The sequence below is a fragment of the Numenius arquata genome, chromosome 3 (genome assembly GCF_964106895.1).
Source record: "Numenius arquata chromosome 3, bNumArq3.hap1.1, whole genome shotgun sequence".
NCBI classification, from domain to species: domain Eukaryota; kingdom Metazoa; phylum Chordata; class Aves; order Charadriiformes; family Scolopacidae; genus Numenius; species Numenius arquata.
Genome location: NC_133578.1, coordinates 22,802,839 through 22,817,976, shown reverse-complemented (window position 1 = coordinate 22,817,976; position 15,138 = coordinate 22,802,839). Strand labels below are relative to the sequence as shown.

Below are 15,138 nucleotides of genomic sequence, written 5' to 3'. Positions count from 1 at the left end.
TCATATAAGCCAATCAGTGACAATAGCTAACATTTCCAAATGTGGCACCCGAGGCTAATTTTGAGGTACAGGATATTTTCAGGTATCTTTGAAGGAACTACTTGTCCTATGGTTTCCAAAAATTTTTATTTTCCACATTTGCAGGCAAGCAGTGTTTGGGTCAGAGTGATGAGATCCAGTCAGCACACTCACCAGGGAAGGATGCAAGAGATCCAGGTTCATGTGCCTGGTTTCAGTCAGGCAATACAATTTGCTGCTGAATGTTCAGCTACTGAGCTACAATACACCTCAGACTTCACATATGGACTGTCTATAAATCACTCAATTAGCAAGAAACATTGACAAAAAGAGAAACATTGATTCTTAGGGTCTGTCTACACATCTGTATAGCGTATAGCCACACTATGCTTAGCACTGAGAGCAGTCAAACCATAGCAGCATATAACTAATAGCGCAGACTAATTTTTGTTGAAGAAAAATAGCTAGTTTTGGAGTTAATCTGGTGAATTCTGAGTGTGAGTCATGGAATTTGGACTTTAGTGATTTTAATGCTTTCAAAAATGTTAGAAACATTCCTAGGTATTCCACTACGAAGAATACAGCTAATTTTGCATAAATAATGCATTCCTGAACAGAACAAATTTAAACCTTCCAGCTGCATAGATGAGAAATTCCAAAGGGATGGGGAGGACATAAAACAAAAAGATGAAAATGAAAAATTCTGCCCAAAATTCCATTTACATCTTTATAATAATCATAAGTAACTATATGAATTTATGAACTATAATTAGAAGCTCACGTGACAGCAGAATCAGACCCAATGGGTTCCACCACTGTGTGTCACAGGAACTGCAGATCTCCTATCTCAATGGCCGCTATCCGAAGAGGACCCTGTCTGTTCATGCCGATCCCAATCCGTGTGTTCCTGACTCCAGAGCTGGAATCCAGTTCCCATCTGTCACTGAGTCCAGTCTGGGACTTCCCCAGTGCCTGCCGGTGACATCATCCTGGGAACTTGATATGGTTTTGTATGTATTGTATCTATTTCATTATTTCATTTTATTATTAATATTTCATTAAAGTAGTTTGGTTCCTTCTAAACTTGTAAATCTCTTTATCTCTCCTCCTCCTGGGAGCGAGAAGCAGGGGGAGAGCATTTGTCGCCGTCATAGGCCAATTCTGCCTAAACCACGACAGACTGACCGAGTGAACCTCACTTTAGTGAGAGGCAAGCTGCAGATCAAGTCAAAAAAAGCATAGCAGAAGATAGAAGAGGTTTTATATGGAAAAGCTTAATCCACTTTAAGCCGGTTTCTGAACTGATCTGTGCTCATGTGACTGAAATCATGTTTATTGTCTGCTCTCAGTGAAACACAGATATTATGCTTATGTGCTAAGCCACCAGCGTCCATGTAGGTGAATCCACACTGCATGCTATTTCAATGGGCCTCCAGCTGTTGCAGAACATTCAGAAATGAACGTTGTTCATTTTTCAGGCACAGCAACAATGTCATTGCAAGTAAAGCTGACCCAAGGAGAATTCCTCTAGAACAATTTTTGTACTTACTCCTTACGCTGATGCAACAATGGCTGCTGGCATTGAGATGCTATAAAAGCATCTGATTTACAATGCCAAAACCACTGGCACAGAGATCTTACATTTCAAGAAGTCACTCTGTATTTACAAATCATAAAAAAACCTTGGTAAATCATTTAAGACATCCCCATTTTCAGAGAAAAATCACCTCTACCTATGCTATTTTTTTTTGGTCGTAAGTTTGTCTAAGCTGATTTTCAAAACCTACAGTGATGGAGATGTCAAAACCTCCCAAGGTAGCCTACACAGAGCTTAACTCAGTTTACCATCAGTGAGCGTTTCTTAATGTCTAGCCTAACGCTCCTTTGCTGCAATGCAAGCCCATTATTTCTTGTCTGATTCTCAATGAACAATTTGTTCCTTTCCTCTTCACATCAGCCTTTCATGATTGGAGAAATGATACCACAAGTACCCTCAGTTTTCCATCTCCCTTGGAGATCTCTCCATCTCATGGTTTATAGAGATGTGATCATTTTTGTTGCTGAGGGACTTGCTCATTTTCTTGAAATGCAGTGTCTAATATGCAACGCTAACTGAGGTCTTGACAGTGATGAGAAAATGTTATGATGCACATGTGAGGTAGAAAGTATCCTCCTTACTACTGCCCAATGTAAACTTTGGAGCAGGATGCCATTACTGACTGACATTCATTTTGTGGTTCATTACAGTCCATGTACCTTTGTTTCTAATTCTAATCCTGTCCTTGTAACCATCACTCAGTACAGATAGAAATTTAGTAATCAGATTCTGCTTCATCAGTCAAGCCATTAATGAGTAGAAATAGACCCATTTCTAGGTTTTGACTTTCAGATGCATATTTCCTGTAGAACTGAGAAACACTGATAATTTGTCTTTATGTGTAACTTTCCAAACATCTAAGTTGGTATGTCTGTGTAGTTTTGTTCAGGCTTTATTATCCAATCTTAATTACCTAAGTCATATGTGAATGTCAAGAGTTTTACTAAAATGAATGGTTTCTGAGAACCTATGCTGACCAAAGCATGAACATGACACCAACTAGCTAAAAAGAGAAAGAAGAGAGGAGAAAAAAAATCACAATGAATTTGACTCAAGTGTAAACTGCTGTTGATGTCAAGTATCTTCTAACAAGTGTCCTTAACACACAGAATCATAGAATGGTTTGGGTTGGAAGGGACCTTAAAGATCATCGAGTTCCAACCCCCCTGCCATGGGCAGGGACACCTCCACTAGAGCAGGTTGCTCAAAGCCCCATCCAGCCTGGCCTTGAACACTTCCAGGGATGGGGCATCCGCAACTTCCCCAGGCAACCTGTTTCCAGTGCCTCACCACCCTCACAGTAAAGAATTTCTTCCTAATATCTAAGCTAAATCTCTCCTCTTTTAGTTTAAAACCACTCCCCCTCATCCTATCACTGCACTTCCTGATAAAGAGTCCCTCCCCATCCTTCCTGTAGGCCCCCTTTAGGTACTGGAAGGGTGCAGTAAGAGCAGAGCCTTCTTTTCTCCAGGCTGAACACCCCCAACTCTCTCAGCCTGTCACAGAACTCCACAAGGAAACAAAGGAGCAAGGAATACTCACTGACACGCGGTTATAGTTACAGACATAACCAATGTGCAACAGTCACTATGTGGAAACAACCTTTTCTGCTGTACTGTATAGCATAAGGCCACTGATCATGTACATATAGCTAACTTACATTGCGATATTTAGCAGTCAGTGAGCTACGGTTCAGTGAGCTAGAGGAAAAAAAAAGCCAGTACAGGAAGTATTTTCCAGGGTAAGTATCAGATCAGTATTATTTAACACAACTTTCATTTGGGAGGGAAATGGATAAGAAGATGGTGGAACATGCAGGTTACAGATGCTTTGATGAGATTCTAAAGGGATTTAAAGATATTTGAGGATGACAGATCTGTCTTAATAAGAGTATGAACAATGTAGCATAGATTAAGGTCCTTAGTCACTAAAATGTAGATTATCCTGCTAAGAACAAGAACATTTATCAAAAATATATTCACTAGAGATCTGTCAATCTAACAAGTTCAAAATCACAGGACATTTTAGAAAATTACTTTTCCCTTCTCCACAGATTATTCCTAATTAGCTCAAGAGATGCCTAATACTAACTTGAAATTGTACCTATGCCATTACAAAATGCAGCATCCTTGATTTCCTGCGATGATCAATTGTAAAATGGAGGCAGACACAAGGTGAGGCTGGTGTCTGCACTGGCCTCGTGAGACGGAAGACCCTGTCACACTCCTCCCTTCTCTGGTGCGTATTTGGCTCTCTCCAGAAGGTTAAACCTGCTATTCAGCAGGGTTGTAAAAAGGGCTCTGAAGGGTTTTCACTTTCCTCATTTGAATTTAATCTCGACCATGTTTGGCTCTTCAGAATAACTCTGCCCTTTTTAAGTTTTGAATGAGCTACTTTGGGGAAGGGTTTGACTGTGATTCGGTTCCTTCATGCCCTGCAGGCCTGTGGGTTCCTCTCCGTGGCTCATGATGTCAAGAAAAGGCTTGGCAAGTGTCACGTACACAGACCAGGGCTTAGGGGGTGTGTGGAATTCAGACTTAGTGTCAGTCTCCCAGATGTAAAATAAATCTCACGACCCTTTTTCAGTAGAAGGAGTCACGGGGCAACTCCACAGCCCTGTGGAACTAAATGGAAATACAGTTTTTCAATGAGACAAAGCCACTTCCCTGCCAACGTTTACATTACTTTCATATACCTTTCATATTTCTATTCCTATCAGAGATATTTGCCAGTTCTCAACGTGTCTTTAGTTACTTGTGACATCAGCTTGATACAGGGAAGATTTTTGCATTTGAACACAGCTAATACTGGTTTTCAAGTCATGCATATAAAGGCAGGAAACATCTAACATGCAATGTTAAATGATCTAATGTGCGCATTATATTAGCATCTAAGTCATTTATTAGTTTGAGTTTGCTTATATCCTGCTTTCACTGACTGAAGAGTGTGAACTAGGTGTAGAGATTCAATTTCCTTGAAGGAATTAAATTTTTTTAAAGTGTCCTTTTCTTCTGGACACTTTGAAATTCATTCCATGTTATAATACTGTAACTTCTTTTTTTAACAGACCTTTGAAAAGCAGCGGGTTGTCATACTTTGAATGTATAGTTATATTCCTGTGCATACAACAAAACAGAACTGTATATGATTTTGCTTTCTGATCCTGAGTACCATTAAGCTCATTTTTCATTTTCCAAAACTACCAGTTAGAAAAGAAACAAAACAAAAATAAAAAAGAAATTAAAAGAAAGGAGTATTTTATTATGCTGTACTTTAGTTCCACGGTATGTGGAGCCACAGTGAGGCTGTCTTCTCTAGGGATAGATTACCAGCTACTGTGTTAAACATCTGCACTATTATTCAGCAGCCTTCCTGTTTCTTACAAGTCTCCTGTATGACTGAACAGCCATATGCTTAAAACACAACAGCCCAGTAACAGCTACATGTAAAAGTGAGGCTTGATTTATAGGAAGTTACTGGTTTTAGTCCTAAGATTCTGAACATCACCTGTGAAGCGCTGATCATTTTCAAGTCTTACCGAAATCACTGGAACCTGAGGCCATTGCTGAGAAATTTATAGGATTAGGCAAATAATCTGCAATATTTATTGGGGTTAAACTTGAGAACTGCCAGCAGTAATGGCAGTTTAGCAACTCCAGCCAAAAGAAGGTATGCATCTGTTTATCTGTTCGATTGTGCATAGCAATCAGGACTGGGGGCAAGACCTGGATGGTCAATGTATTTTACATGGGCACCTGCAGGCCAGGTATCTAAAGACACTTAGATATTGATTTCAATGTAAGTTCAGTGGTTGAATATCTTTAAAGGTCTGTATATTTGTGCTTCACAGAGCCCAAATTCACCTCAACAGTTACTGAACCATTAAATCCTCATAAGCCTCAAGGGCTGTACAATTAAGCAAGCTGTACCTAATCCAGAAAAATACATTTATTTGGATATCAACAAGGAATTCCAGAAACAGTCTAATGCAAAAAGGGAAGAAAACCATTCCTGACTAATTATACATAAAACAGATGGAAGGAAAAAGTTTAAAGAGGCTGTGTCCCTCCAAGCAAGTGCAGGTGAAAGCTCTAGATCACTGAAAAGAAAAAAAAAAAGCCTATTTACACTGTAAATAATTATAATTTGGGATGCCAAAGAAAACTGATAATAGGCAGCTTATTAGCTCTTGCTTTTAACCATCAGCGCAGACTGAAGAACAAATGATCATGTGATCATCAATAGTTCTAAAGAGATCACAAGACACACACCCTTTAAATACCTAAGAGACAGAAGGAGCTGCATGCATATGAAGGGAATCATAAATGAGGAAACTCGTTGCCCCAATGAGCAGTGAGGCAACCCAAAGACAGACCTACGATGGTAAATTGCAGCAGGCTCATTCTTTTCCCTGAAAATCATTACCAAAAGCATTTCTTTCTCCATTTAGTCCTTGTCCAATGGCCTGAACCTTTTTCTTGCTGAAAACAGAATACTGCAATGGATTCTGGAACACTATTAACCTACAAGAATGTAGGTGGTTACACCTGAACAAATCCTATAATAATGCACCAGAGCATGTAGCAGACATCACTCAATATAGATCAACCAATGTAAGCATGGAAGTTAATATAACTCAATGTTATGAGCACACAGAGAGAAAGAAATATCACTCTGGGGAAGTTAACAGTTATTTAAAAAAAATATCTTTTTAACAGAACAGCAGCATCTAGTTACAGTCAAGCAAGTCATTAATTTCCTCAGAGAACTCTTAAGAGGTATAACAGAACCTGCATTTATATGCTATATAGGAAGGACATAACAGAAATAAGAACTGGAAGAAGCACTGAGATGTCCTCATGCCCACGCCACAGGAGAGATCTCACAACTCGTAGTCACTGAAACTTGCTAATCAAAGGGATTAATCCAGCAAAAGCAGCCACCTCTCCTAGAACACTACTGGAGAGACAGACTTAGACAACAGCTAAAGATATAACAGATCCCCCTTACCTCTCATACCCAAGAAAGTGCCAGAGGGACATTTGTTTGAAGTGATTCCATTGGTAAGGAAGGTTAAAATACCCTTCCTCTACAAAGAGGAGGGCATCACTACTGTGGTTTACAGTATTCCTAGGCTTTCTGTCAGTGACCTGCTTTTTACAACTCTTTCCCCTATCTCATTACTGGCCTGCACGGAGATTTACAGACACAGAAGGGTAACTTTTGAGAATTTAATAACATGCACTGCAGTCAATTCTGGAATGCTGAGCACTTGCGATCCTGTCCAGAGTCTACGATGTTCTGGGTACTTCTGAGAAGTGCACAGAAACAGGACAGCAACCCAGGACAAACGGCACTGCAAATAAATCTAACTCTGCTAACTGGGACAACACTGAGATGACTAAGCTGGTGGGGGGGACTGGCTAACCTATGGGTGGTCATCCTCAGAAAATGCCAGATTCCCTAAAAGCTGGCTGAATCATGATGACATGTCTGCTCCTTTCAGACCTTATTGTGTGGAAAATGACTTCTGTTAGATAATAGACAGCAAAGGATTCAACTCACCAGTGCTCTTCACAGCCAAAATCAGAAGTAGAGCAGCTGCTCATAAGCTGAGGATCAGATACACAGCCAGTGCTGTTTTTCAATCTTGTGTAGGTTTTACGAACAATATATCCCCTGAAAGCTAAAAAACATAGTTATGAATCAGAGAAAAATTCTGCAGAGCCTGAAATGCAGACTGGCACCTGGCTCTGCAGTGCAGAGCTGAACGCCTTCAACTTTTACTGAAGCAGTGGACAGAAAGAACACTTAGTAACTCACAGGTGTGGCTCCAGCTGGAAATTATACAGGGCTTTACACTCCCACTGTTACAGTGACCACCTAGCACAGCCTGGGCAAGGAAAACAGGCCTCAAAATGAGAACATGCCTAATTCAAATGGGAATCCAGCTTAAAAAGTATTAAAATATGTAGTAGAAAATCACTCCTAAAACACTTTCTTTAATCACAACTCCCATAATTTGAGCTAGTTAGAATTTTACAGAATCAGAAATTTCACCTGCTTTTATTCTGGGGTAGAGGGGTGTGGAGCCAGGGACAGATACAGTCAATTAAAACTAGAAAAATTAATAATGTCTTCTTCTATTTTTCAATTAACTGTAACCATAACAAAACATTTAAAATATCTCTCATACAAATAATCAGGAAGAAGAATCTGCAGACACTGAAGTTTATACGATTCATAAAAAAAAATTTGAACAAAAAATCACTAGAGGAATCACTAAAGGAAGTGGCAAGCATGCAGTGAAATGAAATGGTAAATAAAATGGAAATGAATAACATTTTGAAGATCTCTACACCTTTTGTTTCCATGGACTGTCTCTAGATTTGGGTACCAAAACAACTTAGTTACTTCTATAGTTTTATCTGACATGAATTTGCTTCAATTCTTGACACCTGCGAGCAGTTAGTAATAAAGCTCCTCCATACTGCACTTAGGACAAAAGACTAAAAAGTATTGCAATATACACTTCAACCCACAAATTTTTAAATATTATTTCTTGTAGGGTTTGTTTCATGCATTATTTTAAGTAGAAATACCTTTATTAAAGGGAGAAAAGGGATGAGTAAGGAAGAAAGTAAGTACAGTATCACTGCCACAGCTGAAGTGTACAACAAGCAGTTGCTGAATAAGGCGGCTGAGGGTTGTGAGAGAAAGGACCTGTTTATTAGTCTAGCTGGACTGGAGACAATATATAAAAGAAAATGGGAGCTAAGATTGGGAAATATTATGGTTTTGAGGAAAAATATTTCCTGTCTGGGAAAAAGCTTTTAAGTACACTAAACTTGCAAAAGCAGAGGCAGTCTGGGGACGAACTACCCAAAGGAGGAGAAGAATCCTCTCATTGGGGTTCCTAAAGTCCAAGGTTAAATATTACAGTGGGGTGTAGAATAGGCACAGAAGTAGGGTATAGGGCAACCTAATGTAGGATCAGGGTCAAGATAACATTGTAGATTACAACAGGAAATCAGGAGGTAGAATAAATACAGAATACAGAATAAATTGAGAACAGAGAGGTTGATCAGAAGATTAACAAGTTTTCCCTGTATCTCATGCCTCTGATTTTATGAAAACACTCTAAGTAGGCATTACCTACGTAACAGAGAATAAAGGTTGTAGAATTTGCAATCCCTCAATTATTACCAAATTATGAGATAATTGATTGATTTCCCTTTTCTTCCACTTAACTACTCTTATAAATTTAGCTGCTCCCCATACATGGGGTTTTTTTGCGTAATGAAAAGATGGTGGAGGAAAGAAAATAGAGCTACCTTGGCTGCATCTGTTCTTTTCCTTAGAAAAGGGCTATAACTAATCCCTTCTTTTCTATTTTAATTCCTGTATAGTGTTAATGGTCTTCTTTTCAGGCACCTATCTCCACAAAAATATGTGGTGTCACACTTATTTGTGCAGTATAAGAAAATCAAAACCATCTGAACAGTTCAAGGTGTGGTATGCAATGCACCATAACAATCTGAGCATTTCGGTGCTACTGAGGTTTCGAGGGTAAGAAGCAGTAAAAACTGCCTTTTAATGAGAGGTCACTAAAATAAATAACCATTCACTTTACAGAAGGCATGACAGAAGCTGGGCCTGCTGAGGTGTTGTGCTGAATACAGAGCTCAGGTATCGTGAGGCTGAGGAGCTTTCTGCCCTTAATAATTAGACTGGAAAAGTCTGCCTGTCTGGCAGAGATGAGGCAAGCATTCACTTGCCCCATGTGATCAGGCTTCCAATCCTTAACTATCCCCTATTGACCAGACAAGGAGCCTACTCCGATACTGGCAGCAGAGACAGCTGGCCAGCAGCCACCTCTCTGCAGCTGAAACACGCTGAGTATCAGTCAGTTGATGAACTACCATAAAGATAAAGAAGCATCGAAACAAATGAACTAATAAGATAAACTTCAGTTTTATCCTTTGCAATTTCTCAGCTTTCAGCAGTTCTTTGCATCTGTGTCTGTGTCTACAAAATCAACCCTGATACCTACTGTGATTTTATTTTTTTAAATTCTTTTCCTTTTTCCCAGAGACTCTTAATGTCAGTATAACCATTTTGGTCTTTCCCTCATTCACTACAAACAACGTGCTGTATCTGATTTAATAAACATAGTTTTTACCCTATCTTTTGTTTTATAACATATTTTCAAAACCAACTCCTTTTCAACTTAACCTTTTTGCAAGCTAGTTTCTAACATTCTTCTAGAATACTTTGAATCTGACAGGTAAATGGCTATATTTTTCCTACTTTCCCTTTGACTCATGGGATAACTGAAGTAGCAGGATAAACAAACTTGTCTCTCAAAAGCTTCATCGAGCATTAGTAGGACTGCATCTTTTCAACATTTATTAACTGGATCTATAATGTTTCAAAGGAAATGCATATGCAGAGAATTCTGCTGGGGGAGTCTGAGAGGCTGGGAAGCTGCTCCATCACAGCAATTTGCATTACTGACTGGTGCTGGTTTTGACACTAAGTACTTGGCTCAAAGAGTGTGAAATTAGCAGACTCATGTTGCTACTGCTCCATGAACAATCACTGCATCATTGAAGAAGAATGATTACCAGCTGTCACCTCATTTTCACCTTATCCAGTCTATATTCCAAACTTTCCAGCAACAGTATCTTTAACCCTGATCTTTACATAGCCAAAGATGACAGGATCTGAAAAGCAACATAGGAACTGAACTTAATTTTAGCACTTTTATTAGTAACACAGTGTTAAATGTTTTATGTGCCACAATTTAGGACATGAATTTTTACTTCTTGTACTAATAAATTCTCACACAAAGCAAGTTTTCTGTCAGCTCCATCACCTAACAAACCAGAAATATATTTACCTCAGGCAGTCTGAGGTTGCAGTTAAAAACCTTTATTTTAAGGTCTAAATACCAAGGCATATACATTACACACCATGTTGCACAATTCCAGATAGGAAAAGTCCAGACATTTTCCCTCTGATTCCCATAGGAAATATATAGTTACAGAGCAAATTATGAAGCACAATGTAGAAAGATCAAAGCTAAGCAATCACAGGTCTATACAAGAAGTCTAAAGAAAGGAGATGAAGTAGTATTTTAAACAGCAGAAGGATTCATTCTCAGTCGTAAAAAATCATGTTAAGCAGACATTTTCTACACAGACACATTTTTAATCTATAACATCACCTAAAATAGCATATAACAGAAACTCAGAAATGAAAGCTCATGCTTGCTGAAGAGAAGGTATAATGGTAGTTTGTAATCAGAAGTTGATTTGCTACAAACACCATATCACTTTCTTGATTTGCCTAGTTAAAAGAGCATTCAGCAGCTTAACTAACAACATCTGAGAGGATTTGGAGCCCATGAATCTGATTCTTCACTCCCTGCCAAATTAATTCTAATGAACAGTAAAAGGGATGGAGAGTCACATCCTTTGCTGGGTCCGATGAATACCTCCCCTCTTTCACCTCCCACTCTGGATAGATATTGGGTGATGCCTGTTTAACAGCAGGGAAAAAAACCAACCCTCCTGTCTTAAGTTCTCTGGCAGAAGCATTACGACAAAGCAACTCATGAGTTCTCACATACAAGCAGTGACTACCAGCAACAAGCAGTGACTACTGAAAAGACTCACCAAGGCTGCCATCAGGACTGGTGTCACTGATGCACATCACCACTTGGACATACGGTTTTTAGTTACTGTGCATTACAGTCTCTGATCTTGAGACTTGGTCAAAGAAAAAAAAGTGAAGAAGATGACTGGGAAACTGTTGTCAATATCAGCAAGGGAAAGAAATAGGTTTTCCAATGTATTGTTGGACAATGTACGTTGCTGTCCCTTCCTGCTTTTAGCAAGGGCATGAAATCCAGTAAGAATGGTCTCCTTTTCATCTCCTCAAAACAGGAAAGCAAACCAAAAGGAAATGCAGACATATTCACATCAGCAGAGCTTAGCTCAGAGATGAGGATAGACTATAGGACCTCATACTTCAAAACCATAAAGCCTTTTTGCTTTTCCTAACATGTTCCCAGCATATGAGCTGCAGGCTTTTAATGGTTACTAGAGATAGATACTAAAAGTGAAGAATTACTGGATACCCTAAGCTACTACAGAAAACAAAGAGATGGAAGAGTGAAGTTAACCAAAGCTGTGCAGCCTGTACAAACCAGTCTGGTTTACCCTGAACATGAAATCAAGTTAATACAAGGTTCAGCTGCCATTAAAAGAAACACATTCATCTCTTCAATGGTTCTTACACTGACGAAGTAGTTAAAAGAAGAAAATTAATGATATAAAAAAGTAAAGCTGGATCAGCTACTTAGTGGTTGTTATTTTCAGGAGAACTTAAAAAATATATATATTTTAGATATATTTATAAAGTGTTTAGAAGTTGTTGGAACATTTTACTCATGTAATTCTTAGATATATACAACAATATTAGTCGAATACATGTACACACACATGTACCTAATGATAAAAATAGACAGATAAATATAGGGTTTTCAATAAATACTTGTCTTCTGTTGAAGCCAACATTAAATCTTTGCTGTTGAAAATCCCAAAGGTAACACTTTTATTAAAAGCTTATATTTATTACAAATATGAAATAGTAAATTACAGCTGTTCTCAGGCCTTCTTTTTTTTATTATAATGGAGTAAATTTTGCCAAAAGCACATGTTAGAGATTTGTAAATAGTGAGCAACACTGCACGAGCAAAAGTTACAGAAAGAAAGCAATTTACAAAGGGATGCTTCATCTGGTTTCCTTCTGAGCATCCATCACTTTCTATTTAAAAAAATACCAACAACAGCCCAAATCTTGAGTTCTTGATAAAGAATTTTCCAATACAATGTGACATATGGTGAGTGTGCGAGCACGTGTTGGAGGAGGAGATGGTGGCTCAATGGATTAGTCATTTGCCTTTCACCTCTGGAAGCATAGTTAAACTCAGTCCTGACCAGAGCTGCACAGTATATTCCAGATGGCTAAAGTGGGCCTAATTAAAATGAATTCAGTGATGTCACCTCAGATCTAAGTGAATCGCATGCACCACTCATTTGGCATTTTGGCAATGTCAGTTCACAAATGAAATAAACAGATTAAAATCCTCCCTTAAGTCTTTTGGGACAACAGTCACACTGCATGGAAATACATGCTATCTACCATAACTAGAAAACGTACTTTTGTAATTGATTATCTGTTGTTTTAAATTCTAATTAATTCATTATTCTAATACAAAGAAACATTAAACGAGACTTGCATGGAGGTAAATCAGAGCAGCAACATTTCAGTCAGATGATGCAGTGGATATACACTGATTTAAACCAGCTGTGAATCCGGGAACATAATTTTTAAAAATTCTTTATTTTAACAAAGTATTTTTCCTTTTATTTAGACGTAAATCAAAACAATACAAATCCCAATCACAAAGAAATTCTCAGAAGTGCAAAGTATTGTTAAACACTTTACACAAAATCATTCTTTACAATTCATCTCTAAGTTAAAAATTAGCATTTTCTAACCTTCACAGTTTGGAAAAGTGTAACTGGAAGAAGTAGGAAAGACCTTGTGTACCCCGTGTACCATTTTAGCCCCAGGTCTAATAACATCTGTGTATTCTGAGAACCTGTGATGTAGATATGCTGAAGTAGGGTAGCTTTTTCTTCCCCACCTAATTTAAACTCACAAATATTTTGTTTCCTAGCAAGGGTGTTTTCCCCCATCTGAAAGAATCACTTTTTTTTGTGTAATATAATACACTCAGGAATTGTATCCTCATGTATATTGTGAGGGTTGTTTTTTTTCTAAGTTTGTTTTTTTTCTTCCAGCATTTCTTCAATGGATAGTGAACTGCTGGGCCCACAGAGATCTCCAGACCACCAGCTCATGTATTTGAAAGGCATCTGTTTATTTTTAAAATGCAAATGTAGCCTACCTCAAAGACTGACTTGCAAGAAATGAACAATCTGAACAAGTCAAGAGGTTTCCAATCAGGAGCTGTGTTCCTCCTTTATATCAGGCTATGATCACTTGCTGTCAAAACCACTTAAACAATATCCTGGAATCTGAATGAAGTCCCCCTACAATTAAAATGAGCAGGATAATCCTGCAAGAATTATTCAGGCAAATCATTTTTCACACAGTTTAAAGTAATGATAAGGTCATTTACAAAAGAAATCAGCGCCTTTGAAATGCTGACTTGTAGACAGAGGACTGCCTGGAGGAGGGCCATAGATAACAGTGAAGACTGGCCTCCTAACACTACCCTCGCAGTCTTTGGAACTGATTCTGATGAAGAGAAGGCCCAATAAGGTTAATACCCCTACTTTGATCTCTGTCAAAGCGTACCAGCAAGAATTAATTTACATTTCAGATGAAAAAGGTTGACAGCATGAAAAGGCATCTTGTTTCTGGTATGTGAATGTGCTGTAATAGATCGGGAATTCTGAAAGGAAGTTCTGAGGAAGCTAAAGGGATAAGCCGAGCGGCTGCTTTTATTGGGAAAGAGATGAAAGGAAAACAAATTTCAATATGCGCTGTTCTGTAGAAACATGTAAGCCAAATGCTTCCTAAATTTCAAGGCCTGCTTGAGTGGGGGGCGGAGGGGAGGGAAAGGAGAGGGAAGTACATATATTTTAATTATATGGTTTTGCTAATGTCTGGATGACAAACGCAGACAATCTATCTCACTGCCTGAAATGGCTCACTTTAAAAAAAAATACAAAGGTGATCATACTCCATTTTACTGAAAAGCTGCCTTGAACTACACACTCACATTATAAGATGTGCAGGGAAGGGAGGGATTTGGAGTTGGTTTTGTCTCCATGTCACCAGGCACTTGGACAGTGTAATGTAAACAACAGAAAGACTGTCAGTATATTTTAAAACCTGGAAAATGGCCACCATTAGCAAGCATGAGCTTTGATTTGAAACACAGAATAATTAGCATGTAGAGAAGAGAAAATATGCACAAAAAGAATTTTCAAATAAAAAGTCTTAGATACAGGTTTCCAAAGGCAGACAGAAATGTGTTGAGAATTATTATTATTATTATACCCCTTCAAAAGCAGCACAAAGATAGGAGGAGCAGACAGCCTAATTAATACAAAGGTGCACTGTGTCACTCTTAACCCTATAGTCCTAATGCTTATTCACCCAGACTGATCACTGGAACTGTCAAGTGCCAGGTTACAAAGGAAGACAGTGTGTGCTGGTGGGAAGACTGCTAATAGCATTCCTCCAGCATTAGGTCCAGAGGGCTCAATAGAAGTGTCCAAATTCAAGGGTATGCGTATGCTCCCACTGCCTCTGCTCTGCCATGTTCAATGCAGCGTCTCAGAGATGGCAGGAGGGAGCAGAGCTTTGAATCTCTCCCATGTGTGCAAACAGCAGAATAGATCAGTTGCTTTCTCTAAAGAGCTAGTAATGATCATGCATTTCCTACGTGCCGAAGAAATCTGGCTGGATAAAACTGT

General features: G+C 38.6%; 1 protein-coding gene across 1 annotated transcript in view; it reads right to left on the bottom strand.

Moving 5' to 3' along the window:
* MYO3B (myosin IIIB) overlaps nucleotides 1-15,138 on the bottom strand; it is a 181,701-nt gene that overhangs the window by 45,906 nt on the left and 120,657 nt on the right. Inside the window, exon 30 of the mRNA XM_074145732.1 lies at nucleotides 7,181-7,301. Within this exon, the coding sequence (XP_074001833.1) occupies nucleotides 7,181-7,301 (121 nt within the window). The remainder of the gene's footprint in view (nucleotides 1-7,180; nucleotides 7,302-15,138) is intronic.